Here is a 13,627-nt window from a genome sequence, read left to right as displayed (position 1 = left end):
AAGGCATCAGGATAAGAACCAGAAAACGGTTGGTTCTAATTTTGCCTAAGGCACCAAACCAGCTGGTTCTTTAGCAAACCATTTCTGAAAAATCCTGGTAGGAAAACTGCAGGGAACAACCATCAAAACTGGCTAAAGGAGAACAACTTTGTTAGGCAGTGGTAAACGGAACGCCAAAAGTATTTCTTTAAAATACTTAAGGTAAAGGTAAAGGTTCCCCTCGCACATATGTGCTAATCGTTCCCGACTCTAGGGGGCGGTGCTCATCTCCATTTCAAAGCCGAAGAGCCAGCGCTGTCCGAAGACGTCTCCGTGGTCATGTGGCCGGCATGACTCAACACCAAAGGTGCACGGAACGCTGTTCCCTTCCCACCAAAGATGGTCCCTATTTTTTCTACTTGCATTTTTTACGTCCTTTCGAACTACTAGGTTGGTAGAAGCTGGGACAAGTCACGGGAGCTCACCCCGTTACGCAGCACTAAGGATTCGAACCACTAAAATACTTACCTTTGGCTAAAAATCTGAACGAAAACTGAATGTACATTGTATTTGTACAGTCTAAATCCCTTGAAACGAGCATCCTCAACCCTTCCTGTAGAGAGAAAATAGGTAGTGTTACTACTTTTCATGGAGTTAAATAGCATCTTGGTCATCTCTCTTCCCAAGCAAGTCCAGTATATTCTTTTAAAACCCTTCTTTAAAACTACTGAAGTAATGCTATATAATGATTTGGAACTAGGGTGAACAGTGAAGTGGCCAGCTTAATAATCAACATGGGACATATTTCCACATGTGGTGGGCATGTCCCAGAGCAAGAGCCTACTGGTTAAAAATCCAAAAATGGATAGAGGAAATGACAGGGGGAAAAAATTGCCACGAAACCGGAATTATTTTTATTGGGAATTATCAAACAGAAGATTAGAAAAGAAATTTATTACCTCAATAATTTCCCATTATTTGGGACAGAGGTTTGTTTCACATAATTTAACCACTGGTTCGCCGTGCACCGAAAATGTGAGCGTACGCATGCTTAGAAAATGTGGCTAAATATGATGGCATACCGCCCTGCAGGTCGCCACTACCTGCCTCTATCAGCAACTCTGACTGGACGGTGGGGAATGGAAGTCAGAGCTGAAGAAACTTCTTGGATGAGAAGCGAAACGTCTTCAAAGAAAAACCCAAAAATTTTTGCCTCTTGGAAAAAAAAAAGCACTTTTGGGACAACCATGACTTGGATGACTGAGAATCTCCAAAGACAAGAGCTTCAGTTACACCCCAGTTGACCAAGAAATCAATTTTCTCATGCCTCCAACCTCTGCTGTTGGGCAAATTCAGAAATCTAGAGTTGCTTTTAAACTGGCAGATAATTCTTACGTAAAAGTGACTTCTGCAAGGGAGGGCTGCTGGGGGTTCAGGAGAACCTCTAGCTAAGATTCAGTGCAGTTCGGAGAACCCCCAAATCCCACTCCTGGCTGGCCCCTCCCCGCCCCTCCCAGAAGTCCCCACATAGCCCATTTTGGATGCAGATAAGTGCAAGGCATGCGCGGAGGCTTGGGGAGTGCGAAAAACGGGCCTACCGGAAGTTCGGGAAGGGCCTCCAGAGCCTGGGGAGGCTGTTTTCACCCTCCTGGAGGCTAGAGGAAAGCTTCCAGAGCCCGGGGAGGGCAAAAACACCACCCCCCCGGCCATGGTGCAGGAGGTCGACTAAGCCATACCCACCATGGCCACACCCACCCAGCTACCGGGCAGAGAACCCCTTGCTTAAATTTTTGAAGCCCACCCCTGGACCTCTGGCTTGAAAGTTGAAAAGACACCAGCAGAATTAAGATCAGATCCAACTTGTTCAACCATGACCATTGCTGTGTCTGAGGTCACTTGGGAATTTATTTTTATTTTGTCACAACAGTATATTTTAATTGTAATTTTAAATTTTGGCCTATTTAATAATAATAATAATAATAATAATAATAATAATAATAATAATAATAATAATAATAATAATAATAATAATAATAATAATAATAATAATGATGTTTTAATTTGTATACCGCCCTTCTCCCGAAGGACTCAGTGAATATTTTTTTAAAAAATAAGTTTTTTAATTTAGTGTTTTACCTTGTATTATATTTGTATTTTTTACCGGCCTGTAAACCGCCCTGAGTCCTTCGGGAGATAGGGCGGTATAAAAATTTGAATAAATAAAAAATAAATAAAATAAAAATAAAATATGCAAACATTGACATAAAACAACAACACATCATATAAACATATATATAAGCAAAAGTATGCAACAACTATATTAATTTGATATAATGAAAGGGAACAATAGGACAGGAATGGTAGGCACTTTTGTGCTCTTATGCACGCCCCTTATAGTCCTCTTAGGAATGGGGTGAGGTCAATAGTAGACAGTTTTTGGTTGAAGTTTTTGGGATTTTGAGAAGAGACCACAGAGTCAGGTAGCGAGTTCCAAGCATTAACAACTCTGTTACAGAAGTCATATTTCCTGCAATCAAGATTGAAGCGGTTAACATTAAGTTTAAATCTATTGTTTGCTCTTGTATTATTGTGATTGAAGCTGAAGTAGTATTTTACAGAAAGGACATTGCAATAGATGATTCTCTGTGTTAAACACAGTTCTTGACGTCCTGTGTTTAATAAGAAAATCCCCACGGGGACCCTGTCCTCTAATGTGAATGGTTTTAAATGGAGCCATGCCATCCAACAAATAAACCAATTAGAAAATAATAATCTCTTCCTAGTAATCTAATCATCTCAATTAAGTAGATTTGGGTTTGCTTGCAAATGTCCCACTTTCTCCTAAATGAATTTCAACAGGACAATTGATTAAAGAGACCCTAAAAGGAGACTGGGTATGAAGAAAACCAATGGAAAAAATAATAATAATTGTAATTGGCTTTTTGTAAAACAAAACCACCGAAAAAGAAAAGAGAAAGACGGTTTAGAATGAAGTAACATTCGAATGTCCACCACTCCTAACCCCTTTAAAGATGAGGCTGGTTCCAGATTTGATGGTGTCACCGTTCAGGTTTCCTCTCTCGGCTCCGTAGACTTCAGGCCAAAGGTCTGGATGAAGGTTGCCATTGAAGTCATCCTTTAGCACCGTTGGGAGTGGAACAGTAGGCACACAATAAGGCCCTCCAAAACCTCTATCACACCTGAAGGGAGAGCATGATTGGTTGTGTAAGGAGCATGGATACCGTATTTTTCGTAGTATAAGACGCACCTTAGTTTTTGGGGAGGAAAATAAGAAAAAAGCTGATGGGCAGGTAGATTGGCCTCCCGGAATACCCCCAATTAGCTGTTCCCAGAGGTGAATTTTAGCAACGGGTTCCTTGGTTGTGAGCTCTGCGCCTTGCTTTTTTTTTTCTGCCTTTGAAACTCTGTTTCAGAAAAAACTTGTTTCTGCCTCTGAAAGCCTCCGAAACAGCTTCAGAAAAAAAGCCTTTGAAGCTCTGTTTGGGAGCTTCTTTTCTGAAGCTCCGTTTGCGGTTATTTTTCTGAAGCTCCGTTTGGGGCTTTTTTTTCTAAGCTCCATTTGGGGCTTTTTTTCTGAAGCTCCGTTTGGGGCTTTTTTTTCTAAGCTCCATTTGGGACTTTTTTTCTGAAGCTCTGTTTGGGGCTTTTTTTTCTAAGCTCCGTTTGGGGCTTTTTTTTCTAAGCTCCATTTGGGGCTTTTTTCAGTGTCTGAAACCTCTGTTTGAGAAGCTGGGTGGGGCTACATTCGGAGTATAAGACACACCCAGATTTTCACCCTCTTTTTTGTGGGCGGAAAACCAGAATTCTCAGCAGCTGTATCTTAACACTAGCCCTAAATACATTCCCTCAACCTCCTCTTAAAAAGGTTAATAATATTTGTTTTCTTACACACAATGTCCGGAATCACAGATTCCATGACCGGAACACATCCAGGGACATCTGGTAGCCAGGATGACGTTATCAATAGTCCAGGTATCCCCACCAGGGGTATAATCATGTTGGATCCATCGGAATCGTGTTCTGGGGGACCTGAACAGAGCAGATAGTGGGAAAGGAAAAAATCAGATTGCGAGGTTATAGAAGATAAAGGAAAAGAAGAGATATATATTGGGTATGACATACGCAACAGCTTACGCTTAAGCAGGAATATTTAAAGACGTATTATCTGGTCTTCTATGCCATCGTTGTCCTCCTCCTCCTCCCCCCATTTCCATTCCCTTCTAGCATGAATGATGTTACCTAGTTGGGTCATGAAACATCTGCAAGAAAACCACCAAGCTCAGAGAGCACCAAGGAGCCCACAGTCCTCCTCCCCCCCCACTCCTCCTCCCTTCTACAAACCCGCCTCCCTTCTAGCACTGATGATGTTACCTAGTTGGGTAATAAAATACCTGCACGAAAACAAGCAAGCTCAGAGAGCACCAAGGACCCTTCACAGTCATCCTCCTCCTCCTCTTCTTCCTCCTCCTCCTCCTCCTCTTCTCTACAAACCCTACTCCCTTCTAGCACTGATAAGTTACCTAGTATGGTAATGAAACATCTGCAAATAGGGCCGTAATAGCTCAGGCTGGTAAGAAGCCTGTTATTAGAACACAGCAGCCTGCAATTACTGCAGGTTCAAGCCCGGCCCGAGGTTGACTCAGCCTTCCATCCTTTATAAGGTAGGTAAAATGAGGACCCAGATTGTTGGGGGGGCAATAAGTTGACTTTGTAAATATACAAATAGAATGAGACTATTGCCTTACACACTGTAAGCCGCCCTGAGTCTTTGGAGAAGGGCGGGATATAAATTAAAAAAAAAAAAAAGCAGACAAGAAAGCTCAGAGAGCATCAAGGACCCTCCACAGTCCTCCTCCTCCTCCTCCTCCTCCCCCTCCCCCTCTCTACAAACACTACTCTCTTTTAGCACTGATGATGTTACCTATTTGGGTCATGAAACATATGCAAGAAAACAAGCAAGCTCAGAGAGCATCAAGGACCCTTTACAGTCATTCTCCTCTTCCTCCTCCTCCTCCTCTCTACAAACCCTACTCCCTTCTAGCACTGATGATGTTACCTAGCATGGTAATGAAACATCTTCAAGCAAACCACCAAGCTCAGAGAGCACCAAGGACCCCTCGTTTCAACCCTGAGCAACCAATATTCTCCTTTATCGGTAGGGTCTATTTAGGGGCTATTTCTTACATGGCTGCGGGAGGAAGAGACAGCGTGATCCGTTTCCAATTCTGAAATCTTTCCGAACTGTAAACCGAACTCTCCGTGTAATGTTGGCAGCCTATTCTGGGCGGCACACACTCTTCCGTCACCAAATGCCAGTCTTTCCCGTTGTTCAGGGAATACTGGAAATGAACGCCGTGGGAATCGCTGAAGGGTTTGCTGCAGCCCATGTTGAGCTCAAACTGCATGAAGGTGGAATCGGCCACGTGGAAATCCCAGGTCTCCGCGTAACGGGGCTTTCCTTAAAGGAAAAAAAAAAGGGTGTACAGAAAAGAAGAGCAGTTAAGATGTTTTTTTTTTAAAAAAATAAATTTTATTGAACAGGTTTTTTTAAAGCAAAAAATGAAATTTTTACAATTTTCTTCTTTCCAACATTTCCACATCAGTTTTCATTTCTTACGTGTCCATTTTTCTCCCTTTTTTCTATTTACTATCTATACATGTGATTCTAATATTTATTTATACATATGAAAATACCAGTAATAATAATAATAATATAATAATAATAATAATAACAACAGAGTTGGGATCTTGGAGGTCTTCTAATCCAACCCCCTGCCCAGGCAGGAAACCCTAGACCATTTCAGACAAATGGTTACCCAACATTTTCTTAAAAACCTCCAGTGTTTTGACACTCGAGCAAGGGGGGCCGCAAGTGTGTGAGGCAAAATGCTCACGTGAGTGAGGCTACGAGCAGAGACGAGTATTAACTTGCACAGCATCCCTGGCCTGCTCTCAAATTGCCGTAGGGAAGGGTGATGGGGAAACGGCGAACAGCACGGCAGCCAAAAACAAAAGAACATTCCAGACATCTCTCTCTCAAGGCTGTCTCCCAGGGTTACCCACAGTGGCTGGAGGGGAGTGATCTCTACAGCTTGCGAAGTTGCTCCGTTGGGGAATGTGACTGAGGACACACCCTGGGGGGAGGGGGGAAACAGGGTCAAGTCTGGGCCGTAAATTATGTGGGGTCGGAGTTGGCTTCACTTGGAACGTGATGACATGAAGCTCCTAATAAATAACTGGATTTCTTTTGATGTTTGGCTCGAGACTTGTGATTTAATTAGGGCATTTGCTGGAACCCTGACAATGCATACACTGGCCAGCCCTTCACACAGCCCAGTGGCAAATTACCCCCGTGGCCATGTAATGGGCCGCGGACCACAAGTTGGGCGACCTTGGCCTAATCCTGGAAAAAGGATTAGTATAATCAACATGAATATATGAATGTATCCTGTCAAGGTTCCAGAAAAACCTCTTCTGCATAAAAAAAACTCAGAAGCCATTGTCTTTCAGAGCTCTTTACTAGCATGAGGAAACTGGCACATGATGAGTGAAATTCCAAAACTAAACTTCCGGATTCTTTTCCCAGTTATACAAACCCCAAGAGTCCCACCCCCCTAACCCCTTTGATGGTCACATGGTCCCACGTTCTCCCAGTTCATTCGAATATCTTCTCGCCACTCTTCCTGCAGATGTGAACACCATCCGACCTTGACCGCTTGAAGAATGTTACCATACCCCTCAACCCCCCTTCTTCCCCTCAGGGGAAAAATGTGGCAGCGTCTGGAACCCTAAAGTCTAGTATGGTTTCCAGGCCTGACAGTATCCAATGTTTCAAAACTTGAAAATGCTGGGATTTTTCAAAACAAAACAAAACGAAAGTAACGAAATGCGTGCTCTTTGTGCGATTTGAGCCTTACCTATATTTTCACTGAAGATGAGAGAGGTATCCATAGATAGACAATCGATGTCGACCTGCCCCCCTTGAACCCGGTACCAATTTGCCTGCAAATCTACAGAGCCATCAAATTTATCTTGAAAACCCATCGGAGAGCTGTCGTTCATGCCTACCAGCACGTCATCCAAAGCCCACTGGGCTGAATGCTTTCCTAGAAACAAACAAGGAAAGGACACGATGGTTATTCTATATTCATTATTTTATTTAAGTTATGGTACGGAACCCAGTTGGGTGCCGGTTCACCCGAACCGGTAGCAAAATTGCGGGTAGTCTCCCCCCACCACTAATGGGTTTCAAAAAATTTTTTTTCATAAAAAAGTTTTATTTTTACAATCATATCAAACAGCTCATCCAATGTACAGTTATATACAATTAGTCGGGCTTGCCCAGTCACCACCCCCCTTTTTAACACTCTTCCCTCTTCTACCTTCTTCTACTTTCCAGACCTTCCTCTCCTTCTCTTATCTACGTCCTCTCCTCCCTCCACCCTACACTTCCTTCTCCCTCTTCTACCCCTCTTCCTTTCTTTTCTCCTCTTTCCTACCTCCTACTCTCTCCTCTTTTCTCCCTCCCCACCGTTCTAAAATGGTAACTGGGCAGACCTGACCCTACATTAATTATATTTATACATCTTCAATAATCCCTGTACATTAACCATCACTCCATCCTCTACCCTCAACCCCCCAATTCCCCTCCCCTTACCCCCACCCCCCACCCCGACTTCCCAGGTTTCAATTTTTTTTACTACCGGTTCTGTGGATGTGGCTTGGTGAGTGTGGCACGGCTTGGTGGGCGGGTAGTTCGGAGAACCAGTAGCAAAAATCCCTGCCCCCCCCCAGCGCCCACGACTTGCTGTTCCTCTTCTCTGTCCCTGAAGCTCTCGGTGGTGATATAGCTGCAAATGGCTTTAAATGACTGGCACAGTGCTTCAAAGGGCTGCACTACAGCTGATCAGCGCTGTAGGTAGGTAGTAGACCGGTGCCTCTATTTTTAAAGAAGGTAGACCGGTGCACTCCCAAGTTTTGTATACTTTATTATTTTTATTATTTATTATTATTGGCCATGCCCATTCAGTCACCTGACTACCAAGCCACGCCCACCAATTAAGCCACACCCACAGAACTGGTAGGGAAAATTTTTAGATTTCACCCCTGGGAAGAGATCATATGAATGATGAACCAACTGCCAAACAATAAGACTTTTTGTCTGGGTTATGTAGTGTATATTCGAGGTGGTAACCGCTTGAGAACTGTATGCAATGAAATTTCATTTTAATGTATGCCAATTAGTGTACATTCAAAGTGACAATAAAGTTATTCTATCTATCTATCTATCTATCTATCTATCTATCTATCTATCTATCTATCTATCTATCTATCTATCTATCTATCTATCTATCTATCTATCTATCTATCTATCAATCATCTCTCTCTCTCTCTATCCATCAATCCCATGCATCCATCCATCCACCCATCATCTCTCTCTCTCTCTCTCTCTCTCTCGATATATATATATATATATATATATATATATATATATATATATATATATATCTCCATCCATCCCATCCATCCATCCATCCATCCATCCATCCATCCATCCATCCATCCACCCATCCATCCATCCATCCATCATCTATCTCTATCTGTCTGTCTGTCTGTCTGTCTAGCATTCTCTCTCTCTCATCTCTCTCTCTCTATCATTCTATCTATCTACTCCAAATGTTGACAATATCTTTGCAGAATTACTAGGACCCGAGTGATACTGTCTTTATTAATTAACCGAATGCAAAAGTTTTATATGCATGATATGTCTCTCTATGTACGTACCATGCTGAGGTTGCCACCACCGAAATGCGGTGGCTGATGTTTTGGCCTCCCGGGGCAATTCAATAGAGACAATCTGTGGTTCCAAGAAAGACAAGAAGTCCAGTTCCCGTAGCAACATCCAGCTGATTCCATTGTCATTTGAATACTGGACCACAAGTCCTACGAATCAAAATGAAATAAAACACCATTTTGAGGGCTCTGTAGCAAAACATGGGACCTAATGCCTATCTTAGAGCCGTCGATGCAACATCTCCATTTCACAAATGCAGAATGCATTACAGGTAGTCCTCGACTTATAGCCATTCTTTTAGTGACCATTCAAAGTTACAGCAGCACTGAAAAAAAAAGCAATTTGCAACTGGTCTTCGTACTTATGACGATCGCAGCATCCCCAAGGTCTCTCGATCATAATTCAGACGATTGGCAATTGGCACGTATTTATGATGGTTGCAACATCCCAGCCAGATACTGACGCACAGAGTCAATGGGAGAAACTAGATTCACTGACAACCATGTGATTCACTTAACAACTATAAATTCACTTTACAACCATGGCTCCCTTAATGGCTGCCATGCTTACAAATGAAAATTCTATTCCCAATGGTGGATGAAGGTTGAAGATAGAATAGAATTGAATTCTTAATTGGCCAAGTGTGATTGGACACACAAAGAATTTGTCTTTGGTGCATATGCTCTCAATGTACATAAGGAGAGTAAACTACATTCATTAAGACTAAAAAGATACAACACTTAGTGATAGTCAAGGTTACTAATAAGCTATCAAATCGTACCAGGAAACAAATAAAAAACAATATAAATTGAAAGATACAAGCAACATGGTTGTAGTAATAAGTGGGAAGAAATAGAAGAATAATAGTAATACAGTCTTAGTAAATTATTTGACAGTGTTGTGGGAATTATTTGTTAAGCAGAGTGATGGCATTCGGGGAAAAAACTGTCCTTGTGTCTAGTTGATTACCTGTAATTTATGGTTTCAGATATTGTTACCCTTATCAAGATTTATATTTTAAATGGGAGCACTTTCATAAACTTGAGAAGTTTGTGGCCTGAGAATTATACCTGAAGCCAAGCATTTTTATGTGTAGAATAGCGTTCCAAGTTGCGACAAAATGCAGGTTGTCCTTGACTTACAACAGTTCATTTAGTGACCCTTCAAAGTTACAACGGCAGTGGAAAAAAGCGAGCTATGACCGTCTTTCACCCTTTCGACCGCATCACCCTGGTCACATGATCAAAATTCGGATGCTAGGCGACTGACTCAAACTTATGACAGTTGCAGTGTCCTGAGGTCACGTGATCAGCTTTTGCGACCTTCCTAGCGAGCCTCCGACAAGCAAAAGCAATGGGGGAAGCCAGATTCACTTAACAAACTCATGTTTCACTTAACAAATGCAGGGAATCACTTAACAACTGTCACAAAAAGCTCATAAAATGTGTCAAAAGTCATTTAAGAACTGTGGAGATTTTGGGCTCAAAAGAACCAGCTTGGATTACACATTTCTAGCCACACAGTATCGATGGAATGTTTTGACAGTTATTACATTTAATACCTGCTATTATGTTTAAAAAACGCTTTCTGATCTTTATAAGAAGAACACATGGTATCCACACATTTTTAACTAAGTTACATAGTTAGCAAAATAAAAATGAATTTACCTTCATTCCTGGCTCGGGGTCTGTTGCAGTCTGTACCAGCTGTTTTGCTTCCAATTTGTACATAGAACTGAACTAATCTTTTTTTTTTTTTTTAAAAAGAAAGTTTAAAAAGTTAGTTGGGAGGAAAAAAACCCACATCTTAAAGCTTTGGAATTGTTCCATCAAATATAATTTCCCGGTATTCGAGCACTATTTAGCATTTAATTTTATATACTGTTTTATATACTTTGTTCAGGTATTTTTATAAAGAACAACTGACATTATCAGTGAGTGAAAACATGCTAATATTTCTGATGGCTGAATGAAGTCTGCACTATGATTTTGCAACTTCATATAAATATTTTTGGCAGTAAGTGTAAAGTACTATTTGTTGTTACTCGCGAAGTCGTGTCTGAATTGTCTCATTCGCCTCTCTATGAGGATTTAGTAGCCGGGCCTTGATGGAATGACTTTTTATGCAACCCAAAGGCCAAGAGATAAAGAGGATCTCCATTCATCCTTTAAATCTCCAAGGTCTACTTTAACTGCAAGTAGTGTCCATCTATTTAGTAGAATGTTGTTGTTGTTGTTAGTTACAAAATTGTGTCCGACCCATTGCGACCCCATGGACAATGTTCCTCCAGGCCTTCCTGTCCTCTACCATCCTCTGGAGTCCATTTAAGCTCACGCCGACTGCTTCAGTGACTCCATCCAGCCACCTCGTTCTCTGCCATCCCCTTCTTCTTTTGCCCTCCATCTTTCCCAGCATTAGGCTCTTCTCCAGTGAGTCTACTATTAAAGTACTACTAATCAGTCATATATAGTACTGTATTGTAATTCATAAGTACTGTATTTTTCGCAGTATAAGACGCATCTTAGTTTTTGGGGAGGAAAATAAGAAAAAAGCTGATTGGCAGGTGGATCGGCCTCCCAGAATAACCCCAATCAGCTGTTCCCAGAGGTGAATTTTAGCAACAGGTTCCTTGGTCGTGAGCTCTGCGCCTGTCTTTTTTTTTTCTGCCTTTGAAACTCTGTTTCAGAAAAAACTTGTTTCTGCCTCTGAAAGCCTCCGAAACAGCTTCAGAAAAAAAGCCTCTGAAGCTCTGTTTGGAAGCTTTTTTTCTGAAGCTCTGTTTGGAGGCTTTTTTTCTGAAGCTCTGCTTGGGGGCTTCTTTTCTGAAGCTTCATTTCTGATGCTTTTTTCAGCCTCTGAAATCTCTGTTTGAGAGGCTGGGTGGGGCTACATCCGGATTATAAAACGCACCCAGATTTTCACCCTCTTTTTTTGAGGGAAAAAGGTGCGTCTTATACTCCGAAAAATACGGTAAGTTCACTCTGTAGAACCAGAATTGTAATACAGGTAGTCCTTGAATTACAACAGTTCATTTTGTGATTATTCAAAGTTACAAGAGCATTGAAAAAAGTGACTCATGACCACTTTTCACACCTAACGACCGTTGCAGCATCCCCATGGTCAGATGATCAAAATTCAGATGCTTGGCAACTGGTATATATTTATGACGGTTGTACTGTCCCGAGGTCGTGTGATCCCCTTTTGCGACCTTCTGACAAGCAAAGTCAATGAGGAAGCCAGATTCACTTAACAACCATATTACTAAATTAACAACTATAGTGATTCACTTAATAACCGTGGCAAGAAAGGTTGTAACACAGGGCAAAACTCCCTTAGCAACTATCTCGCTTAGTAATTTACCAGGAATTTTAGCTTCAATTGTGGTTGTAAGTCGAGGACTTTCTGTATGACGCTAACCTCTTATAACAGCTATGCTATCTTTATATAGATGATGCATTCGACTCTTCAAAATCATTGAAAATGAGACATTATTTCATCTAAAACGGGGATCTCCAACCTCGGCCACTTTAAGACGTGTGGACTTCAACTCCCAGAATTCCTCAGCAGCCAGCGTTGCCCATCATTCTGCGTTGCTGGCTGAGGAATTCTGGGAGTTGAAGTCCACACGTCTTAAAATGGCCGAGGTTGGAGAGCCGTGATCTAAAACACCGTCCCTCTAAGAAAGAAAGAAAAAAAAACTGAATTGTTCAAGGTCCTGTAAAACTTGCGGCAAAATGAAGCTTTTAAAAACAAAATATAGAGTTAACCTGATGCCTGTGGTATCCAGAGAGACGGTTCGTGCTTCTCTTTTGCCAGAACCACCGAAGTAAAGAGATTTCCCATCACTCAATATTCCGCAGCCATTTCCAACTTGAGCTCCCGTTATCTTGTACCAAAGGGGACTCAACTTCCTCTCAAATCTGTCAAACATCTCGCTGGGATTAGGTACATTAGACACACAGGTCCCATGGGAAGCTTCAGAAAAGGAAATAATATATATATATATGCACATAATAGAATAGAATAGAAGTTTTTATTGGCCAAGTGTGATTGGATACACAAGGAATTTGTCTTGGTGCATACGCTCTCAGTGTACATAAAAGAAAAGATTCGTCAAGAATCATAAGGTAAAACACTTAATGATAGTCACAGGGTACAAATAGGAAATCAGGAAACAATATCAATATAAATCATAAGGATACAAGCAACAAAGTTACAGTCATACAATCATAAGTGGAATATATATACATACATACATACATACATATATATATATATATATATATATATATATATATATATATATATATATATATATATATATATATATATACATACACATATATATGTTTTCTGAGGTTTTCGCGGGTGTTTGTATGTAGGTCTTTGGTTATTCGGGTTTTCTCCCGCGTAAAATTGGAAGTGTCTTGGCGACGTTTCGACGAAGTCTCATTCGTCATCTTCAGGCTTCAGCTTCGTGCTTCTAGGAGCAAATTTGCTCCTAGAAGATACTTTTTTCCAAAATTTATCCTATATGTATATATATATGTGTGTGTGTGTGTGTGTATATATATATATATATATATATATATAGACTTTGACTTTGTATATAAATATACAAATAGGATGAGACTATTGTCTTACACAATGTAGGCCGCCCTGAGTCTTCGGAGAAGGGCAGGATATAAATGTAAATAAATAAATAAATAAAATAAATAAATATATATGTATATATGGGATACATTTTGGAAAAAAGTCTTCAATGCAAAGGCCAAGAACTGCCAAACAAATATTACATATGCATTATAGTTTATTACTGATACGTTATATTAA

At 41.0% G+C, this 13,627-nt stretch overlaps 1 protein-coding gene across 2 annotated transcripts in view; it reads right to left on the bottom strand.

Moving 5' to 3' along the window:
* The window catches only part of RELN (reelin), a 457,527-nt gene that overhangs the window by 99,917 nt on the left and 343,983 nt on the right, over window positions 1-13,627 (bottom strand). For both annotated transcript variants that reach the window (XM_058190565.1, XM_058190566.1), the window contains 8 exons: window positions 12,562-12,769; window positions 10,462-10,538; window positions 8,785-8,943; window positions 6,918-7,106; window positions 5,185-5,458; window positions 3,889-4,029; window positions 3,002-3,179; window positions 508-592 (listed from right to left, as the gene is read on the bottom strand). In XM_058190565.1, the coding sequence (XP_058046548.1) occupies window positions 508-592; window positions 3,002-3,179; window positions 3,889-4,029; window positions 5,185-5,458; window positions 6,918-7,106; window positions 8,785-8,943; window positions 10,462-10,538; window positions 12,562-12,769 (1,311 nt within the window). The remainder of the gene's footprint in view (window positions 1-507; window positions 593-3,001; window positions 3,180-3,888; window positions 4,030-5,184; window positions 5,459-6,917; window positions 7,107-8,784; window positions 8,944-10,461; window positions 10,539-12,561; window positions 12,770-13,627) is intronic.

Source organism: Ahaetulla prasina, chromosome 7 (genome assembly GCF_028640845.1).
Source record: "Ahaetulla prasina isolate Xishuangbanna chromosome 7, ASM2864084v1, whole genome shotgun sequence".
Lineage (NCBI taxonomy): Eukaryota > Metazoa > Chordata > Lepidosauria > Squamata > Colubridae > Ahaetulla > Ahaetulla prasina.
This window is presented reverse-complemented; position numbering and strand designations above follow the sequence as displayed.